The sequence below is a fragment of the Gambusia affinis genome, linkage group LG17 (genome assembly GCF_019740435.1).
Source record: "Gambusia affinis linkage group LG17, SWU_Gaff_1.0, whole genome shotgun sequence".
NCBI lineage: Eukaryota > Metazoa > Chordata > Actinopteri > Cyprinodontiformes > Poeciliidae > Gambusia > Gambusia affinis.
The window spans coordinates 24,662,152-24,688,069 of record NC_057884.1 but is presented as its reverse complement, the minus strand read 5'-3'; the positions used below and the strand labels follow the sequence as shown (position 1 = coordinate 24,688,069).

The 25,918-nt window shown below is 39.1% G+C and overlaps 2 protein-coding genes across 2 annotated transcripts in view; both read left to right on the top strand.

Annotated features, from left to right (window-relative positions):
* Window positions 1–139: 139 nt before the first annotated feature.
* Window positions 140–6,798, top strand: LOC122847084. The gene is made up of 7 exons (XM_044144439.1): window positions 140–261; window positions 1,967–2,086; window positions 2,399–2,716; window positions 2,803–2,916; window positions 4,026–4,505; window positions 5,243–5,359; window positions 5,436–6,798. Exons 1-7 carry the CDS (start codon window positions 195–197, stop codon window positions 5,867–5,869), a joined length of 1,650 nt encoding a protein of 549 aa, XP_044000374.1. The 5' UTR covers window positions 140–194; the 3' UTR covers window positions 5,870–6,798.
* A 1,445-nt stretch (window positions 6,799–8,243) lies between these two features.
* The window catches only part of shroom3 (shroom family member 3), a 42,490-nt gene continuing 24,815 nt past the window's right edge, over window positions 8,244–25,918 (top strand). The window contains exons 1-3 of the mRNA XM_044144435.1: window positions 8,244–9,036; window positions 12,391–12,545; window positions 25,068–25,241. Of these exons, the coding sequence (XP_044000370.1) occupies window positions 8,884–9,036; window positions 12,391–12,545; window positions 25,068–25,241 (482 nt within the window). The 5' untranslated portion in view covers window positions 8,244–8,883. The remainder of the gene's footprint in view (window positions 9,037–12,390; window positions 12,546–25,067; window positions 25,242–25,918) is intronic.

Below are 25,918 nucleotides of genomic sequence, written 5' to 3'. Positions count from 1 at the left end.
CATCCCTCCATCACTCCATCCCTCCATCTCCATTGCTTCACTCTCAAACATGAACGCCGAACACCAGCGGCCTCTAGCGGACAACTTCAGGCATAATTCAGGAACGCCACCTGCTTGGCCAATCAGCGATTCGGTTTTCAGGTCACGTGGCCTCGCGGCCAACTAGATGACGGCCTGAACGGGCAACAACAAACATGGCAGCGGCTCCGGAGAGGAGCTGGACGGAGGAGAAGGAGAGGGCGCTCATTGCGTTTTTCTCCAGTAAGTCCGACATGTTCGGTCCGGTTTTCCTCTCCATACGGACTCGGTTCCGGTTCGCTTTCCTCGGCACCGTGCTGCCAAAGCAAGCAACAGTTTTGGGACGTTAGAGTGGGGGAGGAGGGGAAGGCAACCGTTGCTCGACGAAAGCAACGACTTTAAGCAACAATCGACGAGCAACCGGACTGAAGGTTACGGGTTATTTGTCCAAACTGCAAATAATTCAGACGAAGCTTTTCCTCCTGCTGTTTTATGGACGTTTCATTTGGATTTCAATGTTTAAACACTAAAGATTTTAAACCAGATTAGTTATCAAAGACGTTCATCACCGGAAGATTGTGCAATTATTAAAATTATCATTCATGGTGTTTATTGCTGAAATATTCTCTCAATTGTCAAATATCAAAGGCTGGTTTATATTTACAGTTAAAGCTTTACTAAACCAAAATGATGGTTATTTTACACAATGCCAGATTGGAAAGATATCAGCAATAATTCTCTCTAGGATTAATTAATGACTTGTAAAGCATTACTTGGGATTCTGGGCCTTTTTAAAACTTGTTTATTTTCCAGATTTTAAATTTGTTTTCACGCTGGTTTCCAGTATCAAGGTTTCAATATAATAACTTTCCATTAACACAGCTGGCTGATAAAAGCCAACTGAAACCCAGTCAAATGTCCATAGTTGTTATAAATTGAAAAATCATTGCAATATTTAAAATGAACTTTATTCATTTAAACTTTTCCTGTTTAAATGAATGGAAACTAGATCATAATAAACATCTTTATTAATGCAATGATGACATTAAACTTAAATATTTTTACTAACGGTTAGATTACTGTGAGAATTAATCTCTAATGCAGAGACAGAAGAAACTAACTTCATCAGGAATTAACAGGAAAAGATGCTTAATGATTAATCTTTCATTGTTGATGTTATCTTCCATAAAATCAGGAGTTTATTCCAGTTTGGTGACTTTCTGAACATCTTTCAAATGGTTTTTGAGTAAAATGAATGTATTAAATTATTGTTAAGGCCTAGTCCACACAAAGCAGGATATGTGAAAAATATAATACATTTTATTTTTGGGCCTTTCATCCACATTAAAACTGTTTAATGTCATTAAAATGATTATTTAGGAGGAGATTTGTGAAAACACTGCAGTCATTTGTGTGTTTACATGGAAAAACCGATTTAGTTCCTCGATTTATAATCTCCAATAAATCATTCACCAAAATATCTATAGAATTTGCAATTATTCCCAAACAACATCGTCTTGTTTTAATTAATTTATATTCTAATAATCTGCTATTCAAAAGTAGCTCAACCCACAAATGCCGCCATGTTTGATTCCTAGCAGGAAGTGGTGTTTGTTTTGAAGCAATCTGATTGGCTGACAGGTTTTGGCTTAGTGCTACACTGCCCCCTATGGGTTTGGCATGTTTATAACAACAGTAAGGAGTGGATTTATAGGATGAAAACATTTCTGAGTTTGTCTGTATTTATATTAAATATACATACTTAATATCAGTGCAGTATTTTTTTTAAACGATATGGTGTCAATATTTGACCCGGCTTTGTGTGGAAAAGATAACGTCTATAACAGAAGCTGTTTGCCCCAAACACAGGTGTATATGAGTGTGAAAGAAGCCAAACATGATGAAGCTAATTGCTTTGACTGAGGCTACGTGTCTTCTTGTTCTCTAGAGAACAGCTGTTTGTGGAACTACAAGTCAGAGAACTACAAGAACCGGGATCTGCGATGGAAAACCCTGGAGCGCCTCCGGATCCTGCTCTCCTCCCTGCCGCCTCCCGTTCCGTTCACAGGTACCGCTGTGGCTAACGCTGCACCGCTAACAGCTCTGACCAGAACCACTGCAGCGTTTAAATGTTTGACCAAACCTTTTAAATGTGAGAAGATGTGCCAGATTGCTAGATCTGGAACCAACAGGAAGGTCTGGTGTTTGATTTCAAAATGACCATCACCCAGAATGATGAGATTGTTGGACATCCAACCATCCATCCTGGTTTTTATATTTATTTCTAAACTGCCTCTAAAAGAATATTTCTGGAAATGTTTGACCTTTGACCTCAGCATTCTGGTTCCATCTCATCTTTTCTGTGTTCTTCTCCTTCCAGTGGAAGACATCAAGAACAAGTTTAAGAACCTGCGTACGACGTTCCAGCGCCAGTACAAGCTGGTGCGTCTGAGCGGCGGTGCCGGCCTGGTGCCGCAGTGGAAGCACTTCCAGCAGCTGAGCTTCCTGCAGGGCTGCTGCGAGCCAGAGGAGGGCGCCGACGAGACGCCGCCCTCCCCGCCTGCAGAGGAGAACTGGCTCCTTCCCGCCTCCCCTGGACTCAGCATCTCCTTCCTCCACTCGTCTTCCTCAGGCGGCGCCGCTGGGAGGAGCCTCTGGACGGATGAGAGGGAGCGCGAGGTCATCGCGTTCTACGCAGGTGAATAAATTAAACCGCGACTTCAGGGAGAGACGAGGCGTCGGTTTGGTCCTGACAGACATTTGTTTCTGCGTTGATGTGTGCAGAGCACGGCTGTCTGTGGAACAGGAAGTCTGAGAATCACAACAACCGGCAACTCAGACAGAAACTCCTGGAGTCCCTCCGGATCCGGCTCTCAGACCAGCTGGTTCTGTTTTCTGGTAAAAGCCACTCAGAAACTCCTGGTCAAATTCACCACAAGCTAAACGACTTTAACTGGTTTTAAAAAGTCCAATATGAAGAATTTTACTTTGGACTTCAGCTGCTTTTTTGTCTCTGTTTCAAACCTTTATAATTTACAGAATATTAAAAAATGCTAATCTTAACTTCTGGTTGGCTAACGTACATTAAGGTAGGCTGCAGAAACTAAGATCTAATCTAAGATTAACTTTAGGTTAGTTAAGCTAAGGTTTCTTATGCTAAACAAAAATAAGCTGAGCAAGACTTGAGACAGACTAAGGTAGCTTTAGCTAAGGTTAGCCAAGCTAATGGTACGTTGAGTAGGCTAAATTAAATTAAGTTTAAAATGCTAAGCTAAGGTTAAACAAGGCAGGCAAAATTCAACAATGCTAAATTAAGCTAAGTCAATTTTAAGGGTGACTAATATAAAGTTAGCTAAGCTAACATTAAACCAGTTAGGTAAAATTAAACTAAGATAATTTAAGGGAAATTAAACTGAACTATAGTACCAAATAAATCCTTGGTACTTTAAGCTAAGCTAAAGATAAAGCTAAAGGAAAGTGAGAGGGAACTAGATAAGTCAAACTTAGCTAAGGTTCACTATGCTAGCATTAGATTAAGTAAGCTAAGATAAACTTATAAGAGACTAGCCTAAGGTGATGTTAGCTAGGTGAAGCTAACATAAGCTAAATAGGTTAATGAAGGCTAAGATTAATTAATTAAATTTAGGCATTATATGCTACGTTTTATTAAGCTAAACTAAAATAGGTTTCTGTAAGCTACAGTATTCTAAGCTAAGATACTGTTAGCATAGGAATCTACTAAACAAACGTAGCCTCTGCTAGTTCTCTGTTTTGAACTGAAAATGAAGTTTTTAAAAAATCTTTTCAGATCGTGTCAAAGCTGCATCCTGCTCCAGTTTTTAGCTTGCAACTGTTTGGGAAATGAAAAAGTAGCCAAAGTACTAAAAACCTGAAACATCCTGACAAATCTATAGAGCTGTTGATCAGGTCCACCTTAAATCTGCAGTCAGAACCAAATTCCTCATTTTTTGGCTTCTTAACATAAAAATTTCTGTAATTTTTTGCAGTGGAAGACATAAAATCCAAGTTCAAGAACCTTCGGACGGTTTTTAACCGGGAATTCAAGGCGGTCCAGGCGAGCAGAACCTCGGACCAACCCTACGTGTCCAAGTGGAAACACTTCCACCAGATGCTCTTCCTCTGCGAGTCGTTTGAGGAAGACGAGATTCCTGACGGCCCGCGTGAAGGAAGCCGGACTTCCTGCTCCCAAAGCGGCGTCTCCGCCTCACCCTTCGACGGCTGCAGCATAAAGACGGAGAGCTGCAGCATAAAGACGGAGAGCAACACCATCAGCTGCTCCGCCTTCCAGGGTTTGTTCCCCGTAGCTCCAGTCCAGACCGAGCTAATGGATCCCAGAGCGCCGACCGGATCGCCGCCGGACAGGAAGCCCGGTCGGGTTTTGGTTCCGGCTGACGACAGGGCGAGCGGCGAGTCGCGCTGCCTCTGGAGCGAAGCCAAAGTTCAGCAGCTGATCTCGTTTTACGCCGGTTAGTCCAAACCGGCTCCATTACACTGTAAAAACACAACCAGTGGTGTTAGTCCAGTTTAGACCTGTTAATATATTAGTGCACTTAAAATCAGACAAAATTAACTGAAACGTAACTTTTCAGCAAAATATAGGAGCTTTATTTAAGTCAGTAATTCCTATTGATGATAAATATCGTATTTAGGCCTGGTGCAATAAGCAATAAATCAATTAATCACGTGATAAATTCATTTAAAAGTCACTCATTTCCATCTGGTTGATTTATCGTTGTTGGATGATAAAAGTTTTCGGTCTGATGTTTTGGTTTCAACCAACTTTTTTTATGAAGAATAATTTTGTTTTCAGAAACTTTTTGATTTATTTTATTTGTTTTGGACATTTAAAATGTCTTCCAGTTCCCGTGTTAAATATTCATTAGAAATTAATCCTGTCACTAATATAATAACACTTTAAAAACTAATTTTGCTGGGTAAAGTTTTTCAGATAAACGATAATATTGTTGTTTTGAGTGTCTGTAAACAAAACTGTAAACAAAATAATTTCACCAAACTGAAACTTTTATCATCCAGATTTTGGTAGAAAAACAATAAATCATGAAAATGATTTTGTTTATTTTAATTTATGATAATTGAAACGATAAATGATGAATGTCCAGCCGTAGTTCTACAGAGTTCTGACCCGGCAGCAGACGAACACACATGAACACGCCGCACTTTTCAGCTTGTGTCTGTGTTTCAGAGCACAGCTGCCTGTGGAACCACCGGGTCGACAGCTTCCGGAACCGGCTGCTGCGGCAGAGCCTGCTGGAGACGCTGAGCGGCCTGCTGTCCGCCGGAGAGCCCGTCCCGTTCACAGGTAACCGGGCCGGCCCGGAACCACAGCCGGAACCAGAACCAGAACCCACCAGCTTCTGCTCTCCTCCCTGTTCCAGTGGAAGACATCAAGACGAAGTTCAGGAACCTGCGGACCATCTTCCAGCGGGAGCACAAGGCGGTGAGCGCCAACAGAACCTGCGGCTCCGAGGATTTCTACCTGCCGAAGTGGAGACACTACCTGGACCTGCTGTTCCTCTGCGACTCCGACAGCGACGAGGCCTCTGCCCAGAACCCGGCCGTCCCACCGTCCCCGACCCCACCGGACTCCTGGCTCTCCTGCTCTTCCTCCTCCTCCTCGTCTCCCACCCACAGCAGGAAGCGAGCGGGCCGGCCGGCGGCGCCGCCGAGGAGCGGGCGCCACGGCGAGGCGCCGCACGCTGGCTTCCTGAAGTACGTGGAGGAATGTCTGAACGAGGCGCCGCCGCACAAAGTGAAGAAGATGAAGAAGAAGATCATCGAAACGATTCACAACCTGGAGGAGGACGGATAAAAAACACTTCAAAAAATACTTAAAAAAAAACTTTAAAAAATACTTTACAGCAAAATACTGGAGCCACTAAGAGAATATAGAAATAGAATATGAGAATAATGGCTAAATAATAACAACAATAAAGCCAAAAAGATAAAAAAAAATATAAAATTATTAAATTATGAGAATAAAATCTAAATAACATGAAAATAGTTATAAAATAGTCAAGATAATTCAAAAATAGTCAGAAAATTACAAAAGAGTTCTAAAATTTTAAGAATAAAGTGAAAATAATATGAAAATGAAAGAAAAATAAAGTCAAAATAATACAAAATAATATGATATATAAATAATAAGGTCCTTAAAATATAAAAAAAAATTAAAATAGTAATAAAAATTTAACAATAAAGTCCTAAAATTACAAGACAAAAGTGGAAATATTGAGGATAAAGTCATAAAACTACAACTTTATTCTCAAAATACCATTTTTATAATATTTCAACTTTATTCTCATAATTTATTTTCTTGTATTTAATTTTGTTCTCTAAATATTCTCATAATTTATTTCATTTTTTCTCATTGTGGCCCTAATACATCATTCATGTTCATAATTAAAGAGAAATATTTAATGCTGTATTTAAAGACTTTTTGTTGTTATTTGCACTGTAATACTTCCTAATTCTGTTTCAAAGTGTTTTAGTTGATTCCACAGTGCCTTAACAAATTAAATGTATCGATAAATATTTTGTTTTGGTTTAGTTTTCCTGTTATATTTAATTTTTTGTGATTTTATTTTTGTTTACGAATGCCCAGATTAACTCCTTTCTCATTGTTAATATTCTGAGTTTATTCATATTAAAGTTCTAGAGCTGAAGTTCAGATGTTAGAAATAAACAGGAATGAATCATGAATCTGCAGGAATCTATCATTTTAATAAAACGTCATTCTGAGGCGCCTGTGTTTTATTGTGTGACCGCTAGATGGCGGTGTCTGATAAACCCGCCTCCTCCTCTGCTGGTTTATCTGCAGCCGTTTCTCTACAGTTAGAAACAATCTGAAGAATGTGAACTTTCCGGAGCCGCCGACCTGCTTCACGGGTTTCACCAGCAGAACTTTACAGACGTTTAGCTTCCTTTAATCAGCTCTTGTTGTCTAATAGACGCTCTGGATCCATTTGGTTTAGAAATATGATTAATGTCAGTATGAAGCATTGTTTTAGCTCGGACCTCTCTCGGGGTTAGCTTTGTTAGCCTCAGCATCCTGGACTCCATCTTTTAGCTCCTAGAAGATCTCAAAACTTTTTTTCTCAGAGTTGGAGAAAAGTTCTGGATAATACACAAGGTTCTGGTAACTGGCAAACTAACGTGTAGTAACAAACACGAAGGCTACATGTCCGTGTTAGCTAACAGCTACATTAGCTAAGCTAGTTTGAAATAAATATTGCTGATATGTATCTTAATATTACAGTGGTGGTAGAGTTCTGAAAAGTTGTAACGTAACGAGTAATAGTTGTAACGTACTGATTGATTATCCACCACATTCCTGGGAGGGTTACTATGGAAACGATTTGGTCTAATTTCCGCTGCCCACCGGAAGTAAAAGTATTTCACTGGATGATTTATAAATTTTTTTGCAAATCTATCTTTATGGTAGACCTTACATCTCTCTTTTCTGTTATTGTGCAATAGTTAGATAGGAACTAGGAGAACTAGTTGTAATCTTGTGGCCTGTTTATTGTTGTCACAGCAACTGCCTACCAAGATGGCTGTCAGTAACAACGTTCACAGGTTCAGGGTAAAGACAGGGCCTCCAGCTGCTCATCACTTCTCGTAGTTTAGGATGAGTTTTACTTGGTGAAGACCTCAGAGCAAACCTAGCAGTAGCTGAAGAGGTTGTGGCTCATGGTTAGCTTGGGAAGCTAACCTGTTGCTTCCAGACTGGACAACAATGATAAACAGAGTCAGTACTGGATGTTATCCCTCCATCTGTCCGAGGTCTCCCATTTATCGGACCTTCGGCCCTCATGTTTATCACAGTGGGACCTGCAGGTCCAGAAGGGATCTATAGTCCCTCCAGTGAACTTCTGATCAAAAACGATTTGAAACTGAAAAATTTTTCTAAACTACTTCTCAGAGTCAGTGTTTATCTTCAGTTTCAAAACTTTTTCAGTTTTAAATCTTTTTTTACAGTTTGAAACTTTTTTCCAGTTAGATAATGTAAAGCAAATTTATGACCCTAATTTAGCTCCGTAGCCTCTGAGAAGTTGTTGCATGTTTTTAAAAATTAAAGCCCATTTTGTGGGCGGGGTCTAACTGAAGGCAGAAGATCCGCCTCCAGTAGTTCCAGGATCTTTTGGTGTGAAAGTTGTTTCTAATCAGCTGATTTTAGTTCTGGTTGGATAATTAATGATGAAGGAAGTTTAATCTGGTTTTTAGCAGTAATCTGGTTCCAGTGTGAACGCAAACAGAGGATCAACAAACAACCTTTCACTCCAACATCCTCCTTTTATTCTCAGCTTATCTGCATTTTTGTTCCAGTTTTCTTCACTTTGTTTTTTTCTGGACCTTGTTTGGCCTTTTCTTTCTCTCCTTCTCATACCTCTCCCTCTCTCCACTTCACTCCTCCTCTTTCTGTGTCTTTTCTCTTTGCTCGGTGAGTCGCAGTAAATCCTATTGTGATGCTAAACTGATTTTGGGCAGAGAGAGAGAGCGAGAGAGAGGAAAGGAGAGGCTTTGGATTCATTTTCAGCAGTTCTGAGTCTCACTTTGATTCTTCTTCCGCTCTCCACAAACTTTCGGGATTCTTTCCAGGTTGAATCCGGGCGGCTTTTTTTCCCCGGACTCGATCAGCCGCTCTCTGCGCTACAGGAATGCACTTTGCAGGAAAGGCGCAAAACTCCTCTTTCTGCCTCGTTCCCCCCGCAAACCGGGATTTCTAAATGAGCGGCGATGCACCTGTGAGCGACCCGGAGTGTAGAAGCTCATCCTGGGCTCCAGCGCCGCAGCCGGGCTGAGCGCCGTCCCCGCGGGCCGGGCATGGAGCGCCGCGGCCGGGCGGGGCTCCAGCCGGCGGGCGGAGGAGAGGGAGGCGGATGGGTGCTGGTGGAGGCCCGGCTGCAGGGAGGAGCGCCGTGGGGCTTCACCGTGCAGGGCGGCCTGGAGCACGGACAGCCGCTTATCATCTCCAAGGTCAGGAAAAATCAGAGTTCAGGCTCTTTTACACATTAACCCTGATAAATGAGAAACTTTCCCATCAGCCGGCTCGAGTTATAAGCGAACCGAGCTGTTCCTAACAGGGCCAGCAGGGGGCATCAGGACATATTTACAAAGTTAATTCAATTCAATGAATGATAAAATGATCCCAAAAAACACACAAAACAAGCTAAACTAGAAATATAAACATAAAAATGTATATATACAAAAACAATATTTATAAATACATCTAAAACATACAAACATGTAGTTCAGTCACCACAAATCAAATACTCCATCATTTCCATGACTTACCGCTTTTCTCTTTTCTGTTGTTTAATAAGTTGTTTGTCACTTCATGGCTAAGCTAACACAGCTAATACCTTAAACAGTCTTTAGGAATACTGCTGACTTGCTGGTCATGTGCTCGCTCCATAAGGAAGGGAAACAAATGCTAAAGACTACTGTACCCAGTTATCATAGCGAAAAGTTTAGTGGAAGGAAAAACATGGATCGAAGAAAGTGAACAATGAAAACTGGATGTGTTGACCTACTTCAGCTTAGCTTAGCATGATTTAGTTTAGTTTTTAGTTGGCTCACTTTAAGTTTATATTAGCTTAGCTTTGTGTAGCTTACGATTAGCCTATCTAACATTAACTTAGTTTAGCATAGCTTAATCTTATGTTTTCTATTATTGTTAGCTTATGTCATAGTAGCATAGCATTAACCCAGGAAACGGCAACTCTTTTTGAGGATGACATGATTAACGAGCAACCAGATCTAATGATAGTTTTTAAGTTTATAAATTCTGTTTATTTTTATCAGTTCATATATGTTTGGCTAAGCTAAGCTAACCAAAAACTAGATATATATAATGCAAACATTTTCTGTTGGTGCCAGTTTGTTACGTAAACAAACATTAGGAAGATGCTGACGTGACAGTTTGTCATTTCCTTGCTCCAAATGATAAAGCCTGATGTAACAAGATACAGTAATGGAAAGATTAGTGGAAGGAAGAACTGTGATAGAAGAAACTTTAGTTTTCACATCCTTAAAAGATGTGTGCCACTGAGGAGTTTGGAGAAAGTTCTTATTTCATGACAGTTTTTGACTCTGGAAATATTTTCCAGAAGGTTTTCAGCGTCTGATTGGTTGAGCTTTAAAAATGGAGCCTTAAATCTGTTTCACCATTTTTTTTTTCTGTTAGTTTAAAATAATTAAGTCACAGATTAGGATCTAACCGTTATTGAAGCTCATCAGTCGCTGCTGACCTGGTTTTATTAAAATGCAAATCAGCAGCAGCTGACTGGGAACGTAAAGTGGGACAGAGATGAGAGTAATCTGTTTTCCTGATGCATTTGAACGCAGCGACGGCGTCATGTCCAACGGTTCGGAACCGGATCGGATCGGATCGGATCCATCACATGTGAAACAATAATCATATTATTTATTTACAGGTTTATTATTTTATTTTTATTTTTCTTGTTTTAATTTTATTTCTAGTTTTGTTTTTATTTTATTTTATATTGCAGTTAAATATTTTTTTACACTTTTGCACTTCTACAGTCACTGACTCGCTAAATTTAAATATTTTTACATATTTTGTAAACTTTATGGATTTATCTTAATCTTTTTATTTATTTATTTTAAGCCACTTTAAAAAAAATAAAAAATGTTTTGACTTTTAATATAATTTTACTGGATTTTGTTTTTGCAAGTTTTTGCTTTTTAAATCTGATATTTAAATTTCCTCCATCCATCCTGACTGAATGATCATTTATTTTTATTATTTTCTGTCTCATCAATCAGTGTGAAATTGATCCAGGATCAGTTTCTCTGCTGGTTTTTATTGATTATTGGAGGTTTTTAGTTTTTTATTGATTCCTGCCTGAGCTGCTCTGCTTGGATTTCTCCATCTGCTGGATAATGAATTTCAGCTGGAGCCCCAAAGTGACACACACACACACACACACACACACACACACACACACACACACCCAGTCTCTCTGTGTTTCTGTCGTCCTTATTTGGGTTTATTTATCTCCCAGCAGTCAAACACTGCAGGCGTATGGACGGTTTTGCAGAACTCTGGTCGGGTTTCTGTCCGGTTTCCTTCCACTCTGAGCTCCTTACATGTTTATATTTATCACCATTAAACATGAGTGAGTCAGTATCGGTTCTGGTTCTGATGGGCTTGGTCTTAGACACACCCAGAACCCGCCCACACTGAAAGGCTTGGCGGCGCTGTAGCAGAGGGGCGGGGCTTATTGATACCTGTCAGTCCGTCTGCAGCTGCAGGACGGACAGTTTGGGTTTCTCCATAAAACAGGAACATTAAGACAACGAGGTGCTGCCAGAATCGCAAAGATCCTGGAAGGAGAGCCGGGTTTCATGGAGCCGCTTTGAAGCAACAACAGAACCTAAGAACAACTGAGACGTAGAAAAAGAACCCAGCAGCTCACCCCAGGAGGGAGAACAGAGTTCAGTCCAGTTTAACCCGACTCCAGTCCAGTTTTCTAGGAAGTCTGATCTGGTTGGTCCGGTGTGAACGCTAACTGAACTCCAGTTACCAGGCGCTCAGTCTGGGTTCAGTTGAAGTGAATTTGGCTTTATATGTGAACGCCAAGTGGACTGGAGACCGCTCCAAAAGCAGGAAGTGCACTACAGGGCAGGGCATTCTGGGTAAATGCAGCCAAGAGAAACTAGCTAGCGACGCGCTAATGGGAGAAATATCTCCAGAAATCCTCCAACACTAAAATTTGATGCCTCCATCTTGTTTCCATCTGGGGAAGCAGGAAGTTGCTCTCAGTGTCTTCAGAGGTTTTTGTGTGGTTTCCTTCAGTGGTTGTTGGTGCAGCGCCCCCACAGGCCAGGAGGGGAACAGGTTGGTTTGACTGAGAACAGACCATCCACTAGAATACAAAAAATAACCGTTTCCAGTAATTATTTTGCTTTTGTTTTTATCATCTTCCTTCAGCTGGTTCTGATCTGGTGACGATGGCGGTGGCCATTTTTACTGCTTTCATCATTATTGTTACTGTAAAATCCACCTTCTGTTATTTCTAGTTTGACTCATTTTAAAAAACATTTCTATTTGCAGAGTTTTATTGTCCCTCCTATAAAATACAGAAATAAAATCACGTTTTGTAATTTTCTTAGACGTTTCAGTTCAGTTGAGCATTTCTTTGGATCAGAGTACACTCTTTTATTTTATGTCTTTATTAAAAATATATTTTCATACTTTTACCTACATCGTCACTTTTCTGCTGCTGCAGCAAATTGTCTCCTCTGTGGGAGAATAAGTTATAATTTAGTTTGATTCTAGCGGTGAATTTTTGTTTCTTCTTCCAGGTGGAGGAAGGCGGTAAGGCGGACAGCGTGGAGCGCCCTCTGCTGGTCGGGGATGAGATCATCATCATCAACGACGTGGAGCTGAGCGGCTACAGACAGGAAGCCATCGCTCTGATCAAAGGATCCTTCAAGACCCTGAAGCTCACCGTCCGCAGGTTTTCATTCCTTTACTTCTCCTGTCATAATTAAAATGAAGAAAAATTTGAGCCAATTCTTCATTTTATGAATCTCAGCGTTTGTTCCTGGCAACATGGAGCATTAATAATTACTGGGATTTAACTGGATTCTGTGGGAATTTCCCTGCAGAAAGTTTCAGGATCTGCTGGAATAATTTTATCTCCTGGATGAGAATCCAGAAGGTCAGGAAGAGGTCAGAGGTCAGGCTGGATAATATTAGAAAACATCCAGCAGAACTTTAAACAAACAAACAGGATTTTTAATAAATCAAAATGGAGGATGTCCTTATTGATCATGAGATTCTGTTCCCAGTTATTAATAAAGCTACATAAATATTGGTATTTATTTCAGTATTTTTATAAAACGTAAAGATAAAAACTGCAGATTTCACAGAAACTCAACAGAAAACATTTCAGATCGGCTAAAAACTGAGAGAAAACAGAAAAACACAAATTAATAAAACTTCAGGTCTGGCAACAGTTTGTCCTGCTGTTTCTATATATATAATATATATATATATAAATACGTGTATATAAATGATATTATTGTTTTTTGAGATTGTTTTCAAGTAATTTAATGCCAGAAACCATCAGTAATATAAATAATTCTCAGGAACTTTTAACACTCGGAGACATTTTAAATATCCAAGATAAAAAATTTTAAAAAACTGGTGAAACAAAATAAAATTATTTCTGAAGTCTGTCTGAACAAAATGATCTTTCAAAAAACGTCTAGTTGAGACCAAAACACCAAACTGAAACTTTTATCTCCAGTTTTTGGTGGAAAGAGAAAAACAATAAATCATGCAAAAGGAAATTATTGAGCTTGTTTTAGTTTATTATGAGACTAATTGATTTATTGCGAGTGGCCTTGTTGACTTACAATCCAGAAACCATGTGGTGCATTCTGAGCAGGAGGCTCCACTTCTGCTTTTCAAAGATGTGATTTTGCATCAGTTTGTAACTCTGAGTTGGTCAGCAGCAGGTCATCTGGATTTAAAGTGATAGTGACCCTAAAACCTCTGAACGGAGCAGAATGAAATCTCATTACCTGAGAATAATGTTGTTCTAAAAATGTAACAAACATACTTTGAATAGGCCAAATATATCTGTTAGTGTTGAGGCTTTGGCATTAGCTCAGCCTGATGTGTGTTTGGGTTTGGGGTGTGACATGAAGTGCTGCTGCTGCTACTGACTGGAAGACATGCAGGACTTTAGACTTTAGACCACACACACACACACACACACACACAGACAGACACAGACACGCCCACACACACACACACACCCACACATCTAGACACACACTCTCACAGTAGGTCAGGTGCAGCAGCACACCTGGTCACTGTGGAAGGCGTGGCGGTCGGTGAAACGGCGTTCTGATCCGCGTCCTGCTGGTTTCTGATGGGGACAGAGAAATGTCGGCTGGTTGCAGGTTTGTGCTGCATTTTGTCTGATTGCTGCACTGCAGCAGCACGCTAACCACGCTAACCACGCTAACTACGCTAACCATGCTAACCTTTGAACCCGTCTGTTTGTATCAGCTTTATATATTTACTCTAGAGATTAAAGATTACGGACCGTCTATAAAAGCATTGAGACCTAAACCAACGCGGCTGTTTAATATTTGATTGGTTCTGCTGGAGGCTCCTTTGTTCTCATTTCTTCCTGGTTCCACATCAAACTCTGTTTTCTAATCTGTTGTTTTTTCTTCTTTGGCTCTGATGGTTTTTCTTTGCTGTATTTTCTGTTATTTTCCCTCCAGTTTCTGCTGTTTGTCACAGAAATATTTGCTTATTTATTTTTTCATTGGTTCTAATAGATAGAAAGTCAAAGAATATTCAAAATTTAAGACAAAACTTTGGACAAATTGGTTGAAATCGGCTAATTTTGGATCAGTGAGTTACAGATGTTTTAGTGTTTGATGTTCTGCAGCATAAAGTGTCTCATAAAAACATTTTGTTATTGATCCATCGTTACTTCCACGCTGCTGTCTGATGTTTACATTTTTCTTTGGGGTCGTAAACGTTTCACACAGGAATCATTTATACGAACGACAACGCAAAGAGAAAATCAAATTAAAAAAAAACTTTACAAAGCAACTATTGATCAACCTGTGAAGACCTGAGGTCATTTAAAGTTCATCCAGGATTCAAGGCAGATTCACCCCAAAATCTGTTAGCGTTAGCATTAGCATGTCTCATGTTAACACTCATGAAATTATAGTTAGAAAAAACAGAGAATCAGGATTATCTGTAAACTCGCCTCCTTCAGGGGTTATAAAGACGAGTGTGTGTGTGTTTATCCGCCGCCGTCAGAAAGGTGTGTGTGTGATTTTAGCAGGTGTTAACTGCTTTTATTGTTAGCTTTGAACTCCTCCATCCTCGCTGTCAGAGAAACAAAAGGTGTGTGTGGTAACGTCGTCTTCACACACACCTTGCAGACGCTGCCTCTCCTGTTGGTGCGTCCATCCGCCGCTCTGATTGGTCCTCTCTGATTGGTCTGTTTCCTGATTGGTCCGCTCTGATTGGTCCTCTCTGATTGGTCTGTTTCCTGATTGGTCCGCTCTGATTGGTCCTCTCTGATTGGTCTGTTTCCTGATTGGTCTGTTTCCTGATTGGTCTGTTTCCTGATTGGTCTGTTTCTTGATTGGTCCGCTCTGATTGGTCCTCTCTGATTGGTCCGCTCTGATTGGTCTGTTTCCTGATTGGTCCGCTCTGATTGGTCTGTTTCCTGATTGGTCCGCTCTGATTGGTCTGTTTCCTGATTGGTCCGCTCTGATCAAAGCGCAGCAGAGACTCTGACATCCAAACAGAAAACGCTGCACCGGGAGCTTCCTGTCAGAGCCGTACGTCTGATTTTCTCTGGCTTTAACTATCAAACCATCAGAGATTTTAGATCATTTATAATCATCTTTTCTAGAATATTGTGAGACCTGCAGGCGGTTAATCCTTATTCAGACTCGTTGGACTCGATTCTGTGAAGAATCCCCTGTAGAGGGATTGTTTGGAGCTCTATTTGAATCTAAGCAGCTGAAACATTTTCATTCACTACAATAATTATTTTGTCCTTTTTTAAAGAGAAAAGTGAGAAAAATGAGGGCTACAGCACCGTTACCTAAAACAAAATGATGAAAACTGAGAAAATGTTTTGGTTATTTTGTAATTAATGGTGGAAAAAACTATAACTAACTGGAACTTTAACGTTTTGTAGCATTTAACATTTTTCTAAAAAGATTTTGATTTAAAAGTTGTAGTTCTGCCCTGTGGTCAACGGACCGTATAAAGTCAGACAACGGACCACAAATGGCCCCCAAACCCTACTTTGAACACCTTTGATCTGAGGTATCCATCTGTTTTTATGTAACCTCTGACCTTTGACCATAAATCAAATTCCATGTTTTTCATGTTATTGTACAAAATAGAATCAAAAACAAAAAGTTTATTTATAAACCTGAAATTAAAACAGTTGATCAAAGAGATTCACAATAAATCATCTAAAAGTATTTAATGTCTCAGACTCAAAGGTCAAAGGTTAGAGAGCAGACTGAGCTAGAAAAATATTTCCCATTAAGGAATTACATTGATTTTTGATTTTTTTTTTCTTCTTTATTTAAATTATTTAAATCACTTTGTAGTAGAAATTATTATCCTGAAGGAGAAACTGCAACCAGTTTAGTTTAAACTCATTTTTACAGAAAAACAAAGATCCTGAACGCCTCTAAAAGGTTAAAGGTTACAAATAAATGAAAGTTCTGGAGTGGCTTAGTCAAAGTCTGGACTTAACTCCAGTTGAGACGCCGTGGAAAGACTTTAAATAGGTTGTTTATGCTGGTAATCCGTCCATTGTGACTAAATTTAAACTCCAGTTCCTCACCAGATAAACCAGTTACTGAGATTAGAGGGTAAATATTTCCATGAAGCCACTTTTTACTGCTCATTAATTTAAAATAGCATTTAAAAACTCTTTAAACAAAATTATTAAAATTGATCTAAACCATTAAAGTGGGATAAAAAAAACAACAAATTATATCTTTAAAATGTTATTATTCTATTAAACTAAAAATTCATCTTGAATTTTTTATTTAACTTTTATTTAATTAGTAAAGCTGATTGAGAATAAATGATCATTTTTAACGACGGGGCATTACAAAAGTCTCTCGAAACGTAAAAAATTATTTGTAAAATTTTATGTATTTTACTAGATTATTCATGAGATATTCAAACTTTAATCAGCCACCAATAACCTTAAATAAGTTTATTTGTTAAAAAGAAAAGGAGTTGAATATTACTGAGCACTTCTAAATGTTTTTTGTTAATGCTAGCAGCTAGCATTAGCGCTGTTAGCTCCTTCGGCTAGCAGAGTTTGCAGATTCATATCAACAGTTTTTGGCTAGATAGTTTTAGAAAACTGGAGAAATTTAACAATAAATTAAACTAAATATATATGGAACCTTAAAGATATTTTGTTGAGAGCTTTTGGAGAAGAAATGTAGAAATATTACCTGAAACGCACAAATTAAGTACAAATATAAGATTAAATATTATTGAGCTACAAAATGTAATTTTATGTTTTCTACTGGTTAATCAGATTAATTGATTATTGAAATGACCGTTAACTAATTTAGTCATAATAAACTGGAATATAGATTTAAAAAATGCCATTTGCTAATGAAACGTATTCAGAACAATAATTAAGCCAAAATACATTTTGAATCTAAGATAAAATCTCTTTTGTTTATAAATTTGTTTTAGTTTCTCCTGGTTCAGATTTACTAAGGGAATATTAGGCAATAAAATCTTTATTTTCTTATTTAAAAATGATTTTAATTGAATTGTTTAATGTATTTCTAATGTTATATAAAATGTTTAAATGAAGAATCTGCAGAAGGTACCAATTTTCTTTTATCAGATGAATCAAATAATCATCAGAATAATCGATTAGTAAATTAATCGTTAGTTGAAGTTGTGATTGGTTCTTCATCTGAGGAAGACTCTGATTGGAAAAGGATTCTGTTTCGTTTGCAAACCCTTTAAACTGTAATCGCCGTGGAAACAGTTTGTGAAACAGGAAATTTCTTGGCTTTTTGGTCCTTTTGGTGTTCCGTACAGAAAAAGCTGGAAGGTCAGAGTGTAGCGCTTTAGTAAATATGAAATATGTAAAATATTCCACACGTTGTTGTTCGCTTGCATAGATAAATACACTCACAATAGTTTCACTGAAAACTCAGATTGGTGCCTCAAAGAAAACAGATTTATAAGATTTTAAACAAAACTGCAAAAAGTTTTATAGTTTGACTAAAAGTGTGGATGATAAAAAGATATAATCAATTTCTGATCCGATATCTGAGGTTTCATATCGGCTGAAATCGATTTGATGCAGAAAAACAGAAGAATTGACTGAAAATGTTTTTTAAATGTTCTGATTTCTACATATATTTTCTAACTTTCCTCCAAACATCACATTTCATAACATCAACAACTTCACAAGCTTTAAAAACAACTTTAATTTGACTTTAACGTTCAGAGTAAAATAAAGAATAAAGGAACTGAAACTAAAATAAAAGTTGATTCAAGGTCAAACATGCAACCAATAAACTGCAGCAGATCTTTGAAATGGTTCAGAAAGAGCAACAACAACAATAATAATAATAATAATAATAATAATAATAATAATGAAGCATAGAGTTAGACTGATTTGTTTTCTATACCAGATTGGTTCGTTTCTACCAGAACAAACTCCAGTTAAAGTTCCAGTTTGTGAAATTCAACATGTGGACCAGAAAGGTTTTGTTCTGCTGGTTGGTGGTTCAGAGATGGAAGTCGTTTTCTCTGCCGTGTCCTCTTCATGAACCTGCCGGTTCTGGATTTAGTCGAGTCGGTTTGCGTCTCTCTGGACTCGTCAGTTTGGCTTTTGTTTGGTGTTTGTGTGATTTGGAGTGAATGAAAACACGTGTCTGTTTCACCCTGAGACCTGGAGGTGAACACGTTGTGCTTCTTTTTGTTACTTTCAATAATCGATTACTACAATGGAAGTAAAACAGCTGAAATGAAAGAAGAGCTCAGAGAGCCTGCAGGATAATCGATGAGGAGTTTTCAGGTTGAGCGATGTTGGCGATGACCTCTCCTCTCCTCGGTTGTGTTTCTCTCTTTCATATCCGTCTCTTTGTCTTCTTCCATTCATCTCTGGTGACTCTGCGTCTTTGTGCTCCTTTGTTGCCGGTTGACGTAATCGAGCTGAATGAATGTTTGAGTTTCTCTGCCCAAAACAGAAGAGAAAGAAGTCACTGCGGGGACAAACCACGTCCATCGCCGGGGCAACCCCTCCGTCTGTGTGTTCAGCACCGTTTGGTGACTTCATGGCAGCAGAAGAACGATGCTGCACTGGCAGAATAACTTCAGCCCATTTTTAATGTTAATCTGCTGGTAAATCCTTTCTTTGTTCTTCCTTCAGCCCCAATCATCCTGCTGTCACCACCGTGCTTCACTGTAGGTACGGCATTCCTCTGGAATCAAGATCATCGACATATTTTTACCTGGTTTTAGCAGAATACGACTAAAGCCATGAGCTGTTTTAACTGCTAAAACTAGACATTTAAGTTTTAGCAGCTTAATGTAAACATTTAATCCATCTGATTTTGGACAGATTCCCTTTTTACATCTTTTTATTTTTCTACGCTGCTTCTAAAAACAATCCAACCACTTTAAGCAAAACACCACCTGTTTTTTGGCAATAAATTCAGGTTTTTTTAGTGTCTGGAAAATGAGCAGTTTCTAAAACCTCCTGAATGTTGAGTCATACATGCTGTTACCTAGCAACCCTGGCAGAGTTCCTACCCCGTTACCTAGCAACCCTGGCAGAGTTCCTACCCCGTTACCTAGCAACCCTGGCAGAGTTCCTACCCCGTTACCTAGCAACCCTGGCAGAGTTCCTACCCCGTTACCTAGCAACCCTGGCAGAGTTTCTACCCCGTTACCTAGCAACCCTGGCAGAGTTTCTACCCCGTTACCTAGCAACTTTGGCAGAGTTTCACCTGCTACCTAGCAACCCTGGCAGAGTTTCTACCCCATTACCTAGCAACCCTGGCAGAGTTTCTACCCCGTTACCTAGCAACCTTGGCAGAGTTCCTACCCCGTTACCTAGCAACCCTGGCAGAGTTCCTACCCCGTTACCTAGCAACCCTGGCAGAGTTTCTACCCCGTTACCTAGCAACCCTGGCAGAGTTTGCACAAACAACCTTAATGTCAAAAAAATGTAACAGACTATTTAATACAAAATTAAACAGTACATTGTTGTAACATTTGTCTTTAAACATAAAGTGTCCACCCTTATCAGGTAGTGTGTTTTCTTTTAGTCCAGATTCCTTATTGTTCAGTTCCTTTCTTTAGTTCAGTATTTGAAATTTAAGTCAGTCAGTCAAGTCTTTGTCAAATTCAATGGCCATGTGTTTCTTTGGATCCAAAATCTTATCTTAATCCAGTGTGAAAGCAGGCAGCGACTCCAGCAGTTCCAGGTCTTGGGTTGAAACCTGGAGCTCAGCAGATCCAATCCAGGCCTGTGGTGGTATGCAGCTGGAGTATTCCAAGTTGAATGTGGTTCGGAGAAAAAAAACCAACCTGCATATATATAGAACTTAATTTACTATTAAAGTCTCAAAAGTATACAGGAGTAATAAATCCCATTTATAACAAAAATAACATGTAACTAATAGCAAGTATACAAAATATATATCACTGTATGCAAACCCCTTTTTTTAAGTTTATACATAACAAAAATATAATACAGTGAAAATCATTCTAATGTTACATGTTTCCCCGATTGGTTTTATGTTTCTTTTATTTTCTTGTCGGAACATAACGAGCAGTAATGCCTGTGGCGCCATTTAGCATTAGCTTCATTTCAGGTTGCAAAAATACAACACTCACCGGAGAAAATCACAGCAAAAAGAAATTTAACTGCAAGGATCGGGTCACTTATCTTCTCTTCTGTCAATCATTACCAGAATTCATCAGAATTGATCATATATCTCGCTTTCTTTTCTTTTAGCGTGCAATAGCTCAGCACAACGTGCTACAGCCAGCTACGGTTCCTTCTTCTACTACAATTTTTTTCTCTGCTGTCTTAACCAGAGTGTAAACTCACAAGCCACCTACAGGCGGTTTCTGGTAGAAAAAAGAAAACCCAAAATTAAAATAGAAACCGATTTGCTGGTGCATTAAATTACAAGACAAAATCCAATAAGAACAAAATAAAAAATACTACCCACAATAATATTACAAACATATATGGGGGTTACATTTGGTCAGCCAGTTTTCACAATGTATTTGCTGTACAATGGCTGCTGGAAAAGACAAGCAGTTTTTTCTGTTGACTTACTATCCAGGAACTACTTGCCTCATATCTGGTTGGCTGTGCAGGAGGCTCCATTTCTGCTTTTCAGAGATGTATGGCTGCATTATTGCACATCTGTTTTCAGCCATTTTCTTGTGTGAGTGTAAGCATTGAGTGTTGTGGTCAGTAGTGGCTGGTTTAAAATGACGGAGCACAAAAACAGGTCAGAATACACAGAACTGAAATCTCATCATCTGGAGTTACTTTGTGTCAAAAATGTTCTCATCTGTTCAAGTCACTTGTAACATTAACACAACGGTGTGAATGCATATGTGAACGCTGAGTTTGCTCCAAAAGCAGGAAGTGGACTACAGCGCAGAGCATTCTGGGTAAATGTAACCAAAAAAGATGCTAGTGTTAGCCTAGCGCTGGCAGGAAAAATGACTCCATAAATCCCCCATCCGGTAAAATCTGACACCTCCATTTTTGTTTCCATTTGGTGAAAAAGGAAGTTGCGCTCAGTGTCTTCTTCAGAGGTTGTTGGTGCAGCGCCCCCTCAGGCCTGGAGGGGAACAGGAACGGGTCGCTCAGAGGGTTTGGTTAGGAGAACCACAGCTGCTGGAAATGTAACAAATGTTTTGATTTGGGTCCTGAATCGAGTCCACTGGACTATCAAGGGTGAAGACATTCTTAATCTGAGGGTGTGAATACTTATGCAACCAGATTGTGGCAACTTTTTATTTATTTTTCTACCTTTTACCTTTGTGGAGCCTAAACATCACTTTAAATCTGTTCAAATTAAACATGGAACTTTTTCAACCTCAAAATCCTGACATTTTAACGGGATGTTTAGACTTCTCCGGCCGTTTATGGAGTTATCCGTCGAACTGGAGCGAAAGGCTTTAAAGGGAGCAGCATGTTTGTGTGTAATGAGATGGAAAGTTTAATGCGACACTCGGCCCCTCCTGTTCTGCTGATTTCAAGGTGTTTGTGCCTGCCGCACATTCCTGCGACCAGCTCGACTGGTTTCACTGTAATGGCCTTTTATCTGAGCACCTGTCTGTGTGTGTGTGTGTGTGTGTGTGTGTGTGTGTGTGTTGGTGTGTTCTGGGACCGGGATGTCCGCCGGGTGAGTGCTACAACGGTGGAATGTCCTCTGTGAACAACATAAGTGCAGGTGTGTGTGTGTGTGTGTGTGTGTGTGTGTGTGTGTGTGTGCGCGCGTGTGTGTGTGTGTGTGTGTCTGTGTGACGGTTCTGGGTGGAGAACAGAAACCGTTCTGACTTTCATTAATGATGCAGGTGTTTTTACTCATAAACTCAAAATTAAAACTTTATCCTCTTGCTGTTTTCTGGAGTTTGTCTGTCATCATCTCAGAGGTTTTTATTTCCAGCTCAGTTTGGACCAGACTGGATTTGAACTGGTTTCAGTGAATAATGTAAACGTTCTGGATGATAATAACAGTTTCCTTGGTTCTTGTCTGTTGATCTCTTGTTAACGTTCTTATCTGTTGTTATCCTAGAATCATCTGTAAACTGATTTATGTCACATCGCTCTGTTATCGTTAAATAATCATTAAATATATCTCTACTGACTGTAATTTGGTTGCATTGCTCATAAATCATAAATCCATGTAAAATGAAAGTTTCTTGTTCAGACGGCACATCCTGCTGTTATTGATGTTCACAGAATCTGTTTTTAAAACATGTGACTTTGTAAAATATGTTTTTAATGATCAGCTTCCTGCTCTACGCTGATGATACTCATATTTACTTCACAGTTGAATCATAGTTGATTCTCTGAGGTCGTTGCTGATGTTTGTTTTCCTTCAAACACACAACTATTAAAACTCATTTTTCCTTGATCACATGGAAGCAGCAAAGGTGTAACATTTTTATGCAGTTACAGTTTTGAATCACTAATGACGACGTGGAATCTGTTGTATTTTTGAGATAAGATGTAAATAATAATAATAATAATGTATGTCTTATACTTTAGCCAAATTATTAGTTTTAGCTATTAAATTATTTCTGCGCTGATGATATTCTGATTTGTTTCAATTTTTAGTCATGATTTCGTCTCTGCAGGCATTTCTGGAATATTAAGCAACAATAAGCAGCTGGTTGGACCAGAAACGTTAATCTATAAGTTAAGGGAGGTTATTTTTACACTAATGTCAAACAGCAGCACTTTGTTTACAGCAGTAAAAATGGCCGCCGCCACCAATGGATACATTTGTAACGTTGAGCAATGAGAAGAAGAGGAAGGCGCTTTGTGGAGTTTAGTGCTTTTGAATTTATCTAAATTAATTTAGGGAAAGCTGTAAGTGCTCAAAATTAGCAGGATAAGCTAAGCTAACGCTTTAGCGGATTAGCAGAAGTTTGCCTACCACTGGTGTCCTTTTTAGAGAAGTTTGTTTGGATGCAGTTGAACGATGGAGAAGTTGGATAAAATGCGATTTGACTGCAGAAAACTATCGGACACAAATCTGATTTAGTTCCACGTAAAAAATCTGATTTTTTTGGAGGTAAAAAGATTTGAAATGACGGCCAGGAAAAAGTTGGATATGGCAGAAAATCATTGGGTTTGGTTTGCATTTGTCTGCTGTGTGTTTGCAGTGAAAGAGGCTGTTTTGTTTATTTATCCTCAACAATCGTAGAGAAAAAAACAGTTTATTAAAAAATCAACGAGAGTCGAGTTTCTCTGTCTGGCTGTTGATTTACTCACCAACTTGGTAAAACTGAATCATTTCCTTTGTTTGAGTCACAAAAGGAGCAGACAGTTAAATCAGTTCCCAAGTCATTCTGAACACTGAACTCTGACCTCTTGTCCCTGCTGTCAACACCACAGCTGACCTTTGACCTCCACAGGTCGTCGTGAAGAACAGTGTTGAACCTGCTGAACCAGAGCGAGACGGGCGTTTACTTCGGTGGTTAATGTGGTTGCAGATTAGCCAAATTCAGCCAGAGGACAAAAACCAGGACAGAACATTTAAAAACGTCTGAGCTGCATGAAGTCAGGACAGGAAAGAAAAACAACTCAGGAATCCAGTTCTCCAGCTTCTGGGTTCAGAAATACAAAAAAACCTGCAGTTCTAACTTTAAATCATGTAAAGCATCATAACCTTTTGGTTTTAACAGCAAAGAGCTCAGTTTGAACTGTTTTCATTAGATTTATTCTATAAAGGAGAGAAAGTATTTTAATGAACATGAATAGATCCTGTAAATATGAGAGAAGCTAATCCAGCATTTTGATAGACAAATTAACACAATTTACATTATTATAAGCAAATATGACCTTTGACCTTTGATAGATTACAATGTGTAGCTAGAAGTAATGAAACTTACAGTCATCATTAGGAATAAAAATAAAAATAAATCACATCTGTAAGAAAGAAAATAGTTAAATTAAAAATTATTCAAGAGAAGAGTAAAATTTTGATCCCACTGCTTAAACAATTTTCTGAAACAGTTCAGTGATCTAATAGTTTTAGTTCTGATGTTGGTCTATTTCATGAATTTGAAGCCCAAACAGAAAATGACGAATAAATCGTATTTATTTTACAGTCTGTCCTGATGTCTGCTGCTGTCGTTATGTTTGATAGTAAATATAATTGGATAAAATCTTTTGTTTTGGATAAAAACATGAAGGAGCTGTATGTGACATACAAGTGAAGTCTGAATAAATGTTTGCATAATTCAAAAAGTCAATAAAAATTGGATGGAAGCTATAAAGACACTGAGAGCAACTTCCTTCATGTATAAACAGAAATGGAGACGTCAGATTTTAGCGATTGGAGGATTTCTCAAGTCATTTCTCCTTCTAGCGCTACGCTAACAGGTTTGTTTTGGTTGTATTTACCCAGAATGCCCAGCTCTGTAGTCCACTTCCTGCCTTTGGAGCGGTCTCTGGTCCAATTGGTGTTCACATTTGCATTCAAACTGAACCACAGTTCATTTAAACTGAACTGAGATCGAGATTGAAAGCTGAACTGGACTCTCTAATCTGGAGTTGGATTAAAGCGGACTAAACAGGGCCGGTGTGAATGCGCTCTAAGGCTAAAGAGCTTCCTTGCTAATCTGGTCTGTTAATCTGTAGGATTGAACCCGCAGCGTAACGTCACGTTTTCATCAACCTGAGTAAAAACCGTTTCTGGTTTCTCCTCTGCAGGGAGTTCGATCCCGGATACATCGAGGAGTTCACGTCACCGAACTCCGGAGCGGCTCTTCGTCTTCCTTCACCTCCTCCTGATCTCTGTTCCCAATCCCCTCCACCGTCACAGGAAGCCCCATCGTCCAATCACAGCCGGCAATGCTCAGCGGTCCAACTACGCATCAGGAACCGGTGAGACTCTGAACCAGCAGGCGCTGCCATGTTGGATGGTTATTTCCCAACATAAACAGGAATGACTGCTGCTGACTGGGATTTCCTCACTGGGAATCTTTGACTCCCAGTCTTGATGAATTTGTTTCTTTCTCTGTCAGAGACCCAGAAGGTTCAAACAGGAAGTGGGTCTTCACCTTCGCTGTGGGCTTTTCCTGCCAGCTCTTCCTTTTTCCGTGATATTTAAAGTCCTGCTGTCTGTTTGTGCCTGAAAGGTCGAACAGGAAACAGATTTTTTCCTGTAGGAATCACTTTTAAAAGCACAGATTTATTCTGGTTTTACCTTTTTGTCTTAAATATCTCTGATACGTTAGAGAAAACCTGAAACTGTTTTTTAAAGGATGATTGTTACAAAAACAGCTTCCAAGCCAACCCTTTGTGAAAAATTGAGTTTACCCCAAAGCTAATAACTGTTAGCACCACACAGAGCAGATTTATCTTTATTCAGCCGTAACTAAGAGTTTAAGATCAAACCCTCAGTTTCTTTGCTGGATTTATTGTAGCTACTTCATCTGTTTGTGTAGCTTATCTCCGTTAGTAACTGAGAATAAATCTGTTTATCGGTAAAATCTTTACAGCATGATGCTACGCTAACGTAAAGACACTCTGGTGGATCATTTTAGGCCTCACTGTTGATC

Excerpts from the sequence above, each read along its gene's own strand:
- LOC122847084 (XM_044144439.1), top strand. The coding sequence starts at position 195 with ATGGCAGCGGCTCCGGAGAGGAGCTGGACGGAGGAGAAGGAGAGGGCG. Across the intron at positions 2,087-2,398 it reads GCCTCCCGTTCCGTTCACAG|TGGAAGACATCAAGAACAAG; the intron begins GTACCGCTGTGG and ends TTCTCCTTCCAG. Across the intron at positions 4,506-5,242 it reads GCTGATCTCGTTTTACGCCG|AGCACAGCTGCCTGTGGAAC; the intron begins GTTAGTCCAAAC and ends TCTGTGTTTCAG.